This window comes from Physella acuta, unplaced genomic scaffold (assembly GCF_028476545.2).
Source record: "Physella acuta isolate Inbredline_101_S28 unplaced genomic scaffold, ASM2847654v3 ptg000021l, whole genome shotgun sequence".
Classification (NCBI taxonomy): domain Eukaryota; kingdom Metazoa; phylum Mollusca; class Gastropoda; family Physidae; genus Physella; species Physella acuta.
The window spans coordinates 278,201-295,559 of NW_026731541.1; the positions used below are offsets into that span (position 1 = coordinate 278,201).

Sequence of the window (17,359 nt, forward strand, 5' to 3'; positions counted from 1 at the left end):
CATTTAAACAAAAAATCTGTTTGAATGTGCAATGAGCACTGAAGTTTATAATGTTCCTATTCCCCATCTTGAAAGAAGATCCTTTCACTCGACGGTGGGTTGGGGGCGTGGGGGTCAGGTTAGTGTTGGTAATGAATCTTACTGTCAGCTGTAGCTCAATTACCCCCCCCCCGCCTCAACTTGCTGCCATTTTACTTTCATGTTTTGTTACATGCTGGAAGATGTTTGAACGTTCAGGACAATTCTTGCTTTAGTGGGTGTTTAGGTTAGAATTTGTAAGTTAGACATGACTGCACCACTTAGTTATGGTTAGACTTATAAGTTAAAAGCTCGTGCACTCCACCAAGCTCCACTGAATCTGTTGCCCAACCACTCCACCAAGCTCCACTGAATATGTAGCCCAACCACTCCACCAAGCTCCACTGAATCTGTTGCCCAACCACTCCACCAAGCTCCACTGAATCTGTTGCCCAACCACTCCACCAAGCTCCACTGAATCTGTTGCCCAACCACTCCACCAAGCTCCACTGAATCTGTAGCCCAACCACTCCACCAAGCTCCACTGAATCTGTAGCCCAACCACTCCACCAAGCTCCACTGAATCTGTTGCCCAACCACTCCACCAAGCTCCACTGAATCTGTAGCCCAACCACTCCACCAAGCTAAACTGAATCTGTAGACCAACCACTCCACCAAGCTCCACTGAATCTGTAGCCCAACCACTCCACCAAGCTCCACTGAATCTGTAGCCCAACTACTCCACCAAGCTCCACTGAATATGTAGCCCAACCACTCCACCAAGCTCCACTGAATCTGTAGCCCAACTACTCCACCAAGCTCCACTGAATATGTAGCCCAACCACTCCACCAAGCTCCACTGAATCTGTAGCCCAACCACTCCACCAAGCTCCACTGAATATGTAGCCCAACCACTCCACCAAGCTCCACTGAATCTGTAGCCCAACCACTCCACCAAGCTCCACTGAATCTGTAGCCCAACCACTCCACCAAGCTCCACTGAATATGTAGCCCAACCACTCCACCAAGCTCCACTGAATCTGTAGCCCAACCACTCCACCAAGCTCCACTGAATCTGTAGCCCAACCACTCCACCAAGCTCCACTGAATCTGTAGCCCAACCACTCCACCAAGCTCCACTGAATCTGTTACCCAACTTGTGTGACCGCCATTTGCATTATTAAATCCAGGTTACGATGACCTAGGAACGAGAAGAAAAGTCGGTCATGAAAAAAGTGAAACCGTAAATCGCAGGGATCAAGCTTAAGGGGCCTTCACACATGAGGCTAGCTAAAACGTGTGTGTGGGTCAGTGTTACCTGGTGGTAGGTCAGACCTAGATCAGTTGATGTGTGGGGTGGTAGGTCAGACCTGGATCAGTTGATGTGTGGGGTGGTAGGTCAGACCTGGATCAGTTGATGTGTGGGGTGGTAGGTCAGACCTGGATCAGTTGATGTGTGGGGTGGTAGGTCAGACCTGGATCAGTTGATGTGTGGGGTGGTAGGTCAGACCTAGATCAGTTGTGTGGGGTGGTAGGTCAGACCTGGATCAGTTGATGTGTGGGGTGGTAGGTCAGACCTAGATCAGTTGATGTGTGGGGTGGTAGGTCAGACCTGGATCAGTTGATGTGTGGGGTGGTAGGTCAGACCTGGATCAGTTGATGTGTGGGGTGGTAGGTCAGACTTGGATCAGTTGATGTGTGGTGGTAGGTCAGACCTGGATCAGTTGATGTGTGGGGTGGTAGGTCAGACCTGGATCAGTTGATGTGTGGGGTGGTAGGTCAGACCTGGATCAGTTGATGTGTGGGGTGGTAGGTCAGACCTAGATCAGTTGATGTGTGGGGTGGTAGGTCAGACCTAGATCAGTTGATGTGTGGGGTGGTAGGTCAGACCTAGATCAGTTGATGTGTGGGGTGGTAGGTCAGACCTAGATCAGTTGATGTGTGGGGTGGTAGGTCAGACCTAGATCAGTTGATGTGTGGGGTGGTAGGTCAGACCTAGATCAGTTGATGTGTGGGGTGGTAGGTCAGACCTAGATCAGTTGATGTGTGTGGTGGTAGGTCAGACCTAGATCAGTTGATGTGTGGGGTGGTAGGTCAGACCTGGATCAGTTGATGTGTGTGGTGGTAGGTCAGGCCTGGATCAGTTGATGTGTGGGGTGGTAGGTCAGACCTGGATCAGTTGATGTGTGTGGTGGTAGGTCAGACCTGGATCAGTTGATGTGTGGGGTGGTAGGTCAGACCTGGATCAGTTGATGTGTGGGGTGGTAGGTCAGACCTAGATCAGTTGATGTGTGGTGGTAGGTCAGACCTGGATCAGTTGATGTGTGTGGTGGTAAGACATAAATGGATCTGTTTGTGACAGTACAACTACTGGGGTGTGATTGAGTGTGTCAGCCCTAACCCCTGAACTTTGCAGCAATCGACCTTCTATGTTTATACACAGATCCTGTCATTATGTCCTTGTGAACACAACATCAAACAAATACTTGCTTTATGCTCAATGTTTTCTTTTGCCTGCATGTATTGAGAAGCTTATCACAGAAACGAGTTTGGTGGGTTTCTACAAAAGCTTTAACCAAATCTCACTTAGACGTTATCCATAGAGTGACACGTGCACAAGCAGGAAGGAGCCGGGTATGGCCTGCACAATGTGCGGCTCACGCTGGCTCACCAGGTTTACTCATGCATGAAGAATTAACCGCAGAAAAAAAAACCCCATCTAATTGAAGATCAAGGTATGACCATACTAGTACGCACGGGACTGATGAAATACACCGTGTGCCCCATGTTGGAACAAATGACTTACATTTTACACATGGTTGAGTCCATTGTTCACACTTTGAGGGGTGACAGCTGTGGGGGCACTAACTGACTAAACCCTAGGTTGAAAAAAGAAATTCCGTCCGGTTTTTCTGGAGCACAGAGGGTCACTGAGGTGCGAATATTAAATTGAGTAGTGAGTGAGAGAGAGAGATTACCAGAGTGACATACTCGTGTAGGTACAGATTAGTAACACCTGGAGCCTTACCATTGAGGAATAGCAAGACACACCTTGTTTGTTTCTATACATTTTTATAAGGTCTCACTATCGGTCGTGGTAATAGTGGGGTCTAGTTAAAATGCGAGACGCGAAATGGCGAGGCGGTAAAATGCGAGAAGGGTGCGAAAACTGTCACGTGACATTGTTGACAAATTAGATACCGATCTTTATGACGTATGCTATGGGCCTACTGATATCTTAACTAATCTGAACTACAAGTGACCCCTCGACCGAAACAAGATTTTTCTCCCATTGACAAGAAAACGTGAGTCGGCCTTCCTGCAGCAACGATATTTAAAATTGGCATAACTTTTGTATATTAAAAAAAATCTAGACCCAGATTCTAGTTCCAGAAAAACAAGCATGAAAAAAATGTAATTCCGCAGGTATGTTTCGCATTTTACCGCCCTGTCATTTCTCGTTTCGCATTTTAGAAAGATCGGTTACAGTGACCGTGCCATTCTGAATAATCCCGATAGCCCATTTCCGCACGCGTGTCTATATTTTCCCCATCGCAGGATTCTAGTGTGTTTGTAATGTTGGTTAAGTTTCCATTATTGTTTGTGTGTCTCTGGTAGATTGTTGACTCAAGGTCTTTGTTAATAATTGTTTACATGTGCCCAGCACTGCACTGCTGTTGTTGACAGTGGTAAACACTTGAGTGAAGTGATTACGTCAAGATTGTTTTAAAGAAGTTTCCTCTTACGACTTACATGTGTTTCTTTAATGCGTCACCCAGATCTAGCGGGTTTTTTTATATTTGTAATTTTTTAAAAATGTAGCAACGTTGGTTCGTAACACTGACCCACATATACCAGATAGACGTAAGAAACAGCCAATCAAAAAGCGTTTGTTTCGTCATTTCAGGAACAGCCGCCGCGACCTTGCGACGTCGCTCTTCAGAGAGTGGTGTCCATTTGGGGCTCCATTCTAGCTCCGCCCCCTTACCTGACATCATACCTACCATGGGACGTGACCGGTCCCACTCCGTGCCCGACTTCCACGCCCTGCAGAGAGCAGAGAGGACGGCAGAGGCTGGGCGACAGGTGGGGAGGGAGCTCAGGAGGATGAGTGACGAATTCAACTTCAGTTTCGTAGCCTTCAGACGATTGGTCAGTAGTCCTCACTGTTTGTCTTGTTGCACGCATGTTAGTTACTAAACTATTTATTGGGTCCCAACATAGCTCACTCGATTAAGTCTTGAATTGAACTATCTAGCACAAGAATTGAACTATCTAGCTCACGAATTGAACTATCTAGCACAAGAATTGAACTATCTAGCACAAGGATTGAACTATCTAGCACAAGAATTGAACTATCTAGCACAAGAATTGAACTATCTAGCACAATAATTGAACTATCTAGCACAAGAATTGAACTATCTCGCAAAAAATGGCCAATGCATGAACACTGTAGGTGGTTTATGTCATCAAAGCCTTACTCGTAGTTTACAATCTGTAGCTAATCAAGCTGGCACTGTAGCATTTGTGTTTGATTGTGGTTTGGTTTAAGTCGAGGGGTGCTTGAGGTTTGGTTTTAGTCCAGGGGTGCTTGTTTCATTGAAACATCTCCAGAAACGATAACGATCTATGTGTTTAATAGCCATTATTATGAGCTCGCCTAGACCATTTATTTGTTTCTCCCCACAGAGCCCCGTCAATGAGGAACTGTTTGACGGCCACCCCTCCTCCTACCCCTCTGCCCGGGGACAGAGCGGGGTGATCAGACGACTTCAGTGGCTGTGGCGGGAGGCCACTGGACGCCGGGTCAGCCTACCACGCAGCGGCTCATCAGTTGACCTGTCCGACCAGCAGGCGGGGCCAGCAGAGGGAGCCAGCAGTCAGGGGCCCACGGCCCATTGACGACGGCTCAAAGGTTAAGGACATACATTTAAGCTGACCTCTGGGACGTCGGAGTGAGTAACCTCAACCCTACCAAAGCCAAATTGTTTTCAGCTGACTGGTGCACCAACTTCATGACTAGTGCACCAACTTCATGACTGGTGCACCAACTTCATGACTAGTGCACCAACTTCATGACTGGTGCACCAACTTCATGACTGGTGCACCAACTTCATGACTGGTGCACCAACTTCATGACTAGTGCACCAACTTCATGACTAGTGCACCAACTTCATGACGAGCACGTTGGATCAGCTTCAATCACGTGACCTCAGCTATTGCCCCGCCTACTTTGAGCTGTCTGACGTCACTTGTTGGTGTGTTGAGAAAGCTCACATTTGGCCGCTTGTGTGTGCAACAACTGCCACGTACTGTGGTCTCCGTGCACCAGAGTTCCATTTGTCCATCGACTGCTTGGTTCCATCCTTCAAACGTCGACCTCAATGAGCACTGCAACAAATCCTTGACCTTGGAGTCTAGACAGCACTAACCGAGCACATGTTGTTGTATTGAACTTGTACATCCTAGGTTAACTCAGACATTTCAAGCTATTCAGGGGATGTTCTTTGGTTTTGTTTACTTTTACAATGTTGATATTGATGTTCATTTTTTTTTACACTTTTTCTCATTTCTTCTACAGTCACATCCAAAAGTCATGCATGTATCTAGTGCGATTTAAAAGTTGACTGGAGCAGTTTGTAGTGTAGTCAACTAGCATATACAAACCACGCCACATTCCACATGGCACTAATGCCTGTACACCATGCGTACACCTGTCCTCCGTGTGTACATAGTTTCTATGCATTAAGTTTTAGACGAGTATTAGACGCAGCAAGCCCATGTCACCCAGTCTATTGTTTCCCTCTTCACTCAACCAGAAACCTTTGTTGAGCTGCTAGCTGTCTCACATTTATTCTTGTTATTTCTTTAATCCCACTAGAAAACTCGGTCAAAACTTTTGCTCTTAGAAAAGTTTACCTGTAGGAAAATGTTTTATTTTTATTAGCGTGAAAAAAGTTTACCTGTAGGAAAATGTTTCTTTTGATTAGCGCGAAAAAAAAGTTTATTGTCAGATTGTAGCTCCCCTCCCCACCCTGCTTTAGGGCGGGGTAACCCCCCCCCCCACCCTGCTGTAGGGTGAGGTCACCCCTCTATACAACTACATGACCCCTCCATATTTCCGCCCCTTGATGTCTTTCCCGCTAGAGCAGGCACCAGCAGCAGACATGGACTCTAGTCGTTGTAACGTCCTGACGTTGTAACGTCCTGACGTTGTAACGTCCTGACGTTGTAACGTCCTGACGTTGTAACGTCCTGACGTTGTAACGTCCTGACGTTGTAACGTCCTGACGTTGTAACGTCCTGACGTTGTAACGTCCTGACGTTGTAACGTCCTGACGTTGTAACACCGGAAGTGAGATCACGACCATATTGGTCTCACCACTCCCACCGCTGTACGTTAGAGTCTCAAGCTGAATCCAAGTGCAATATCAATTTTAAGTATCGGAAATTTTATTCTCAAATGTGAGCTTATTGATGTATTTATTTTTTGAGAAATTAAAGTTGCCTTAATTTTAAACCTCAAAAGTTTGCTGGCTTATAGCAACTGATGATCGAAACAAATGTGACGACAGTTAAATAATATTGGGTGCCTAGGTTTTTTTTTGGAGTGCTGGCTTGCATTGCCTACAATTTGGTGCCTAAGTTTTTTTGGAGTGCTGGCTTGCATTGCCTACAATTTGGTGCCTAAGTTTTTTTTGGAGTGCTGGCTTGCACCACCCTAGTCTCACGTGTCTTTCACAAGTTGAAGCCTCACATAGCGGGAGCGGGGGGAGTCCTTCCCTACATGTAGGCTACAGAGCCGGGCAGGAGACTCCCACCAAATACTAGTCAGGAGCGCCCCCTGTTGTGTGAGCTCAGGGTTGTCGTACCTTGAGACGAACAATTGGTCTCTATGTTTACGTGATTGTGCTTATGGTGCTGTTTGTGTTCACCTCCCGTCTCACCCCCCCCCCCCCACACACACATTGACTGTCGCACTAAGATAACTTGGAGCTAGGTGGTTGACGTGTCGCTCCCATAGCAACCCCAGCAAACCACGTGACCAGCTAAGCTTGTATTCCAGTCCACACTGGTGGGATGAAGCCTTGTCTAGTTCCAGCAGCCCGACTTACCCTATAGATACAAACGGGGGCCTTAAGCAACTGGATTTTGCTATTGATACAACCGTTGTGCTATTGATACAACCATTGTGCTATTGATACAATGAATCTACTATTGATACTATTATTTTTCCCCCATGATTTATAAATTGTAACCACATCAATCTACATGGAAAGTCCTTGTACATAGAGCTGATTTAGTGATTGTTTTCAATTCAATGATCTCCAAATGTTTATATGTCCATAACCTGACATGTCCATTTAGTTTGAACTCACATGTTTAGCTTTATTTGCCTTCAATGATGACTTGTTTTAGTCTAACATAATGTAGAGAAATACATGCGTCTTTTTGTCACTTCAAAGATTTGTTTTCTGACATCAATATTAAGACTATGTCGAGTTAAAAACGTCTGTATAGTCCGGCACAATGGGTGCCTTCTGTATTTGATTCTGTGGGTTATCTTAACCTTCAGCAGTTTAAAACTTTAAGATGTAGATCAAACCATTATCGTTTTGTTAAGAATTGATTATTTTTTATTGTATTACCTTTGATTGTGTTACTTCTGATTGTATTACATTTTAGTTGTGTTACTTTTGATCGACTTTGACTTGGGCTGTGGAAGATTTATTGTAAATATGTTTTCAGTTTTGGCTGGCATGAAAGAATTGAATGTGCTATGATCACTAGCCTGTGACACTTTGTATTCATCGCCAATTGTTATGTACCAGCATGCTCTCCCTTTCAGCTTGTTTGTTTCCAACTTTTTAACATTTGGTTTCAAAAGAAATTAAATCTCCATTCACTTTATTAAGGGCTTTGTTTTGTTCCATGTTTTCAGCTTTCTTATTACGTCACTAAACATGTGTATAATTGTCAAACTACTGCATGTCGCCCAACCTACCACGTCACATACACCACCCCAACCTACCACGTCACATACACCACCCCAACCTACCACGTCACATACACCACCCCAACCTACCACGTCACATACACCACCCCAACCTACCAGGTCACATACACCACCCCAACCTACCAGGTCACATACACCACCCCAACCTACCACGTCACATATACCACCCCAACCTACCACGTCACATACACCACCCCAACCTACCACGTCACATACACCACCCCAACCCACCACGTCACATACACCACCCCAACCTACCACGTTACATACACCACACCAACCTACCACGTTACATACACCACACCAACCTACCAGTTCATATACACCACCCCAACCTACCACGTCACATACACCACCCCAACCTACCACGTCACATATACACCACCCCAACCTACCACGTCACATATACACCATCCCAACCTACCACGTCACATACACCAACCCAACCTACCAGGGCACATACACCACCCCAACCTACCACGTCACATATACACCACCCCAACCTACCACGTCACACCACCCCAACCCACCACGTCACATACACCACCCCAACCTACCACGTCACATATACACCACCCCAACCTACCACGTCACATATACACCACCCCAACCTACCACGTCACATACACCACCCCAACCTACCACGTCACATATACACCACCCCAACCTACCACGTCACATATACACCACCCCAACCTACCACGTCACATATACACCACCCCAACCTACCACGTCACATATACACCACCCCAACCTACCACGTCACATACACCACCCCAACCTACCACGTCACATATACACCACCCCAACCTACCACGTCACACCACCCCAACCCACCACGTCACATATACACCACCCCAACCTACCACGTCTTTGACACATCCCCCCCCCCACAAGTCTGTGACATAACCACCCACCCCACCTACCAACATATCATATTGACGAGAATTGTTGCAATTCAATTTTGATCATGTGTTTATTTGCGCTCCCCTCCCCATACTAACTTGTCGCTGTAGTATTAAATCCAAACATATCAAAGATTGAAGACGATTGTACTTTATAGACCAATGCTAGACACATACAAACCTGGATTTTGTTGATGTTAGACGGTACACGGCAAATCTGGATTTTGTGGATGTGTGGATGTTAGATACAGATGATACATGTTATTAAAAAATGCATGTAGGAAAAAAATACTTGATAGTTTGCAGACACTTTTTATTTAATACTTGTGGATTTAAAGCATGACAAGTGTTAATTTTTATTTAGTTACAAAAGTCATAGGCAAACAGAAGACGCCATCTTATAAGCTTCTGCCCTGTATTAAATACACTGTGAAAACTCGGACGATTTAACTTGACCAAAATCTTCTGTAAACATGCCACTATCAAATACAACCATCAAACCAGTTTTGTAAACATGCCACTATCAAATACAACCATCAAACCAGTTTTGTAAACATGCCACTGTCAAATACAACCATCAAACCAGTTTTGTAAACATGCCACTATCAAATACAACCATCAAACCAGTTTTGTAAACATGCCACTATCAAATACAACCATCAAACCAGTTTTGTAAACATGCCACTATCAAATACAACCATCGAACCAGTTTTGTAAACATGCCACTATCAAATACAACCATCGAACCAGTTTTGTAAACATGCCACTATCAAATACAACCATCGAACCAGTTTTGTAAACATGCCACTATCAAATACAACCATCAAACCAGTTTTGTAAACATGCCACTATCAAATACAACCATCAAACCAGTTTTGTAAACATGCCACTATCAAATACAACCATCGAACCAGTTTTGTAAACATGCCACTATCAAATACAACCATCAAACCAGTTTTGTAAACATGCCACTATCAAATACAACCATCGAACCAGTTTTGTAAACATGCCACTATCAAATACAACCATCGAACCAGTTTTGTAAACATGCCACTATCAAATACAACCATCGAACCAGTTTTGTAAACATGCCACTATCAAATACAACCATCGAACCAGTTTTGTAAACATGCCACTATCAAATACAACCATCGAACCAGTTTTGTAAACATGCCACTATCAAATACAACCATCGAACCAGTTTTGTAAACATGCCACTATCAAATACAACCATCGAACCAGTTTTGTAAACATGCCACTATCAAATACAACCATCGAACCAGTTTTGTAAACATGCCACTATCAAATACAACCACCGAACCAGTATTATGGTGTAGGATTTCCCAAAGCCAACACTCCATAACGTCCATTTCAGACAGCAATACTTACCAGTCACGTCCGCTCCTGTTAACTGTAACGTTAACATTTCAAGTACTGTTAACACTTTTTGATCAACTCACCCAAAACCTGTTAACACTTTTTGATCAACTCACCTAAAACATAATGAAAATCATTCCGTCCACCCATTCCTACTCAACACTACATCCCATAGATTGATTTTTTTAGGACAGTCATACATTTCAGCATCGCATTATTGTATCGCATTATTGTATCGCATTATTGTATGGTATAATGTAGTGTAGCACTGAGACTGAGATGATATGAACTCACCGTGCCATCACCCAGACACTCGACTGATGGGTTCAGTCATCTAGCAGAGAACTATCATGTATTCACGTTTGTTCATAAAGCCTTCACCAACCAACCAGTCGGGTTGGCTTTTGTTAAGTTGCCAACCCACTCAATAGCTCAACTCCAAGACATCTTGTCTAATCACGTTTGAACTAAATTGTGTCTATTCACATATTTCACAAGTTACTTACACATAAAATCTTATTTTTGTAAAACATTTTTAAAAAGAAAAAAACAAATTTAAGTTTTTTAGAACTTTATCTTCCACGACATATGCTTGTAATTTTATCATAGAACCTCATTTTTCATGGAGTGCTTGTAATTTTATCATTTTGTTTTTGCTTGTACATTGAGATAAAACCTTAATTATTATTTGGCATTAAAAAAAAACACAATTAAAATGTACATAACTTTCGTAAAGAAACCATGACGTCATTCATGTCAAATTGACCTACCTGCATTGTGTTTTTTAATCTCAATAAACTTTTTAACTTTGGCCATTTGTTTTTCTTCATACAACGTGTAGACCATCAGAGGTGTAGACCATCAGAGGTGTAGACCATCAGAGGTGTAGACCATCAGAGGTGTAGACCATCAGAGGTGTAGACCCTCAGAGGTGTTGACCATCAGAGGTGTAGACCATCAGAGGTGTAGACCATCAGAGGTGTAGACCATCAGAGGTGTAGACCATCAGAGGTGTCAGAGGTGTAGACCATCAGAGGTGTAGACCATCAGAGGTGTAGACCATCAGAGGTGTCAGAGGTGTAGACCATCAGAGGTGTAGACCATCAGAGGTGTAGACCATCAGAGGTGTAGACCATCAGAGGTGTAGACCATCAGAGGTGTAGACCATCAGAGGTGTAGACCATCAGAGGTGTAGACCATCAGAGGTGTAGACCATCAGAGGTGTAGAACATCAGAGGTGTCAGAGGTGTAGACCATCAGAGGTGTAGACCATCAGAGGTCTAGACCATCAGAGGTGTAGACCCTCAGAGGTGTTGACCATCAGAGGTGTAGACAATCAGAGGTGTAGCACATTACAGGTGTAGCACATTACAGGCATAGACCATCAGAGGTGTAGACAATCAGAGGTGTAGACCATCAGAGGTGTAGACCATCAGAGGTGTAGTACATTACAGGTATAGCACCCTACATGTGTAGCACATTACATGTGTAGCACATTACAGTTATAGCACATTACAGGTGTAGCACATTACAGGTGTAGCGCATTACAGGTATAGCACCCTACAGGTGTAGCACATTACATGTATAGCACATTACAGGTGTAGCACATTTCAGGTATAGAACATTACAGGTGTAGCACATTACAGGTGTAGCACATTAAAGGTGTAGCACATTACAGGTATAGCACATTACAGGTATAGAACATTACAGGTGTAGCACATTAAAGGTGTAGCACATTACAGGTATAGGACATTACAGGTGTAGCACATTAAAGGTGGAGCACATTACAGGTATAGCACATTACAGGTGTAGCACATTACAGATATATAACATTACAGGTGTAGCACTATACAGGTATAGCACATTACAGGTATAGCACATTACAGGTGTAGCAATATACAAGTATAGCACATTACAGGTATAGAACATTACAGGTGTAGCAATATACAAGTATAGCACATTACAGGTGTAGAACATTACAGGTATAGAACATTACAGGTGTAGCAATATACAAGTATAGCACATTACAGGTGTAGAACATTACAGGTATAGAACATTACAGGTGTAGCAATATACAAGTATAGCACATTACAGGTATAGAACATTACAGGTGTAGCAATATACAAGTATAGCACATTACAGGTGTAGCACATTACAGGTGTAGCACATTACAGGTATAGCACATTACAGGTGTAGCACTATACAGGTATAGAACATTACAGATGTAGCACAATACAGGTGTAGCACATTACAGGTATAGCACATTACAGGTATAGCACATTACAGATGTAGCACATTACAGGTGTAGCACATTACAGGTGTAGCACATTACAGGTGTAGCAATATACAAGTATAGGACATTACAGGTATAGCACATTACAGGTGTAGCACATTACAGGTATAGCACATTACAGGTGTAGCAATATACAAGTATAGCACATTACAGGTGTAGCACTTTAAAGGTGTAGCATATTAAAGGTGTAGCACATTACAGGTGTAGCAATATACAAGTATAGCACATTACAGGTGTAGCACATTACAGGTGTAGCACATTACAGGTATAGCACATTACAGGTGTAGCACTATACAGGTATAGCACATTACAGGTATAGCACATTACAGGTATAGCACATTACAGGTATAGCACATTACAGGTGTAGCACATTACAGGTGTAGCACATTACAGGTGTAGCAATATACAAGTATAGGACATTACAGGTATAGCACATTACAGGTGTAGCACATTACAGGTATAGCACATTACAGGTGTAGCAATATACAAGTATAGCACATTACAGGTGTAGCACTTTAAAGGTGTAGCATATTAAAGGTGTAGCACATTACAGGTGTAGCAATATACAAGTATAGCACATTACAGGTGTAGCACATTACAGGTGTAGCACATTACAGGTATAGCACATTACAGGTGTAGCACTATACAGGTATAGCACATTACAGGTATAGCACATTACAGGTATAGCACATTACAGGTATAGCACATTACAGGTGTAGCACATTACAGGTGTAGCACATTACAGGTGTAGCAATATACAAGTATAGGACATTACAGGTATAGCACATTACAGGTGTAGCACATTACAGGTATAGCACATTACAGGTGTAGCAATATACAAGTATAGCACATTACAGGTGTAGCACTTTAAAGGTGTAGCATATTAAAGGTGTAGCACCAGTGGCGGAACTAGAAAAAATGGGCCACCCCGCAAAAAATTTTTTTGGGCCCCCCATATATGTATATATATATATATATATATATATATATATATATATATATATATATATATATATATATATATATATATATATATATATATATATATATATATATATAAACACACAATACGAACATAGGATACTCATTTCTGGCCTGATCGGGTTTTAAAAAACAAAATTCAATTAAATCTAATCACAACAACATGTCATGTGTATCAGTGGCGGAACTAGAAAAAAAAGCCACCCCCCCCCCCCGCAGAATTTTTTTTGGACCCCTATATATATATATATATATATATATATATATATATATATATATATATATATATATATATATATATATATATATATATATATATATATATATATATATATATATATATATATATATATATAGATATATATATAGATATATATATAGATATATATATAGATATAGATATATATATATATATATAGATATATAGATATATAGATATATATATATAGATATATATATATAGATAGATATATTATATATATATATAGATATATATAGATATATATAAAACAAGGTTCGCTCTCAATTTAAAAAAAAAAAATTCCATCTGGTACACGAATAAATCAGAGGTTTTCCAACACACGAGCTGGCCCCTTTCTAAATCTAGTCCAACACACCAAACTGAGGCTTTCATCAAAACGTTACTAACCGTGTGCCCTGTTTTCCAGAAGTTGAATTAAATGTTAACAATGTCGGCAGTTCATTTCTTGGATCTTAGGGCGCGGGTTTGTCCACACTACCAACTAGACACGCCAAGGCATGCTGTAAATCCCTCGGCGACGACCCAGGTGTCAGGGGAGTCACGGGGCTCTTGGAGCTACCGGTTACATTACTGCACGGCTGATGGGTGTGACACATTGTTTCTTCCGGCAGAGCTCCCCCCCCCCTCCCCTCCCCCGAAAACAGTCTACCCTGGAAGAAACATTGGTGCGACACCTAATTAGATTTAGTCATCGAGTGTTGTAGCGAGACTTATTCCTAGTGTTGTGGGAACTTTTAAACGACTGTCTGTGGGGGCCAATTTGCACATATGTGATGCGCTCAGGATGACACTGACGCCGGTTGTATTCAAGTAGTAACCTCATCCGCTTATGCAGGATCACGGGGCGCTAAATCCAGTGGCGTAGCCAGGATCGTCTCAAGGGGGGGGGGGGTTCCAATTTTTACACGGGGACAAACTTTCGATTTGCACCTCCCCCTCAAACTTTTGATTTGCCCCCCCCCCCCCGCTCAAACTTTCGATTTGCACCCCCCTCATACTTTATATATATATATATATATATATATATATATATATATATATATATATATATATATATATATATATATATATATATATATATATATATATATACCGAGGGGTCTATGGGGGGGGGTTACGACCCCTTCTAACCCCCCTTGCCTACGCCACTGGCTAAATCACATATTTCCGTTAGGAGTCCCCACTCAAATATGTACAAATGTTAGGCCTATGACAGAAACCTTTGCGGGGTTGTACTCAACAGCTTCCCAAGTTTTCATGGCGATTGGGTGAATGATGCAGTAATGCATAATAATAATAGAGAGAAAAATGTTTTACACATGTACAACTGTATGTGACCAGGTCACGCGTTGGATAACCATCTGATTTAGGGGAGGGGGGGGGATTAACAAAAAGCCAGACCCTCACACACCCCCACCTCAATGACTATTAATAATGTTCAATTAATTCTAAACGTTCTAATTAATTTCTAAATAATTATATAAAAAATAATCTTACCTGCCCTGTTTTGTGAATTAGATGTGCCTGATACTATGAAAGTAAATTAATATGTGTTGACTAGATCTAGTGCTGTCTAGTGTCTGACAAAATGTGCTGAAGTGGTGAATCGTACGGTTAGGCAGTAGTTCATAAACGATACATTTATCTCCTCGATACTTGTGAGGTTGAAAAAGAGGGATGGGATAGGGGTCGGCTCGGGAAAAAACTTGAAAGGGACAACAAAACGCCTTGATCTATGTACGTCAGCATCGCCCATTGTAAAACTTACTCAGGGGAGATAATTTGAAGTATAGGCCTTAGAAGTTTACTATATTTCTTGTAAAATCAAAAACAAGTAAACGTATAGTATATAAAACTGAAGTTTCTAGTATTATATTATTTTTTTAAAATTATTTGTACGATACAAGATAGTACAGGATACAAATTCAACCACTATCACAAACACATATTAACATTGAAAAACGTACAATGGATTTCGGGTTCCCTACCAATGCCGCAAATAAAAACCGCGCATCATGAAAGCCCACTTCATATGTAGCGGCTTTTCGTGCTATGGACTTTGTTGTTTGTTTTTTTTAAAGAATTTTGCCGGCGACAGCGTGTGTTTGATTGTAGGGAAATAGAACTCGGCCTTGACGAAGGTTAAAAAATTCAACTATAAATAACTGTTTTAAATATGTAAAAAAAATTGTCGACAATTTTTTAACCCCCTTTTAGGTCCCCATCCCCTGCCCCATCCGCCACAGTACACTTTGGAGGATCGGTCAAACAGTTACGTGTCCTCTTTTTAGCTATCAAAGGGAGGGGGGGGGGGGGGCAACGAGTCAAAGAAGTCATTCAAAATTTGAAGAGTTGCCTATATTTTACACTGTAGTTTCTGTAATGGATTTTATCTTTTGCGGAAGAGCGTGGTATAGTGACTGTAAAATAAAGATAATCGTACCGCAGCTACAGTGTTTTTCTTTTACAAACCAAATATTAAGGCAAAAATTAAATTCAAAATTTTAAAAATATATTAATTTTGGTCAGCCGTGGGCCCCTAAACGGCCTGCCCCCCCCCCCTTCCCGCGCATTGCGGGGTCTGGCGGGACTGTAGTTCCGCCCCTGTTCATCAGGTAAATGAACAACTACTGACTAGTGTCTTTAACAAAATGTGCAGAACTGGTCAGTTTACAGTTCATAGACGGTTCGTTAATCTATGCATTACATCTTATTGTAAGAGTAAGGGTGTGGTGAGGGGTAGGGGGCAGGGGGGGGGGGGGAGAGAGTTGGGAAGGGAAGGGGACAAGAAAGCGCCGATAAACATCTACATCAATAGTGCCGACTTTTTCCGATCGTCTAGAAGACCAGGATAGTCGCCTCGCCGCAACATTTCCCCAGCCCGATTTCAAAGCGTGCCGGCACAGTCAAATTTCAGATGCTTCGTCTTTGAAGTTGTCTATATGTCTGGCGGTCTCTCGAGCTATAGTCTGTGCATTTTTCTCAAAGACGTTTGCCGACTATCGTGTTTGTTTGTAACTGTAGAAGAAAGATAACTCGACCTCCATCTAATTTTTTTTTTTTTTAATTTTTTTTTAATAATTTAGCCTGGATTTTTGGGCCCCCAATTGGTCTGGGCCCCCCCGCATTGCGGGGTCTGGCGGCACTGTAGTTCCGCCCCTGTGTAGCACATTAAAGGTATAGAACATTACATGTGTAGTACTCGGTAGACTATAAGAAGCTTTATTGTGATCCAAACATATTTCTTCTACTTGGCTGTTTGGTCGCGGCTACACCAGACAGTCACATGACATTTTCTTATGATCTGTAACTAAGGACTGGGTGGTGTGGGGGTCAGTGTTGCTTTACGACTCAGAAGGGAGAGGGGTCGTACACAATTTTCCGTGGGGGGGGGGGGCGGTTACATGTGAAGGTATATGTTTTCTATAATAAATTATATTTCGTTCGGGGGGGGGGGGGGATCTTAGACATGCTTCCCCCCCCCCCCCACCCCCGAAGATATGCCT

General features: G+C 42.5%; 1 protein-coding gene across 2 annotated transcripts in view; it reads left to right on the plus strand.

The window, feature by feature from the left end:
- Positions 1-7,933, plus strand: part of LOC131940338 (uncharacterized) — a 28,206-nt gene extending 20,273 nt beyond the window's left edge. For both annotated transcript variants that reach the window (XM_059298976.1, XM_059298977.1), the window contains exons 3-4: positions 3,926-4,170; positions 4,708-7,933. In XM_059298976.1, the coding sequence (XP_059154959.1) occupies positions 3,926-4,170; positions 4,708-4,920 (458 nt within the window). In that variant the 3' untranslated portion in view covers positions 4,921-7,933. The remainder of the gene's footprint in view (positions 1-3,925; positions 4,171-4,707) is intronic.
- The last annotated feature ends 9,426 nt before the right edge of the window (positions 7,934-17,359 follow it).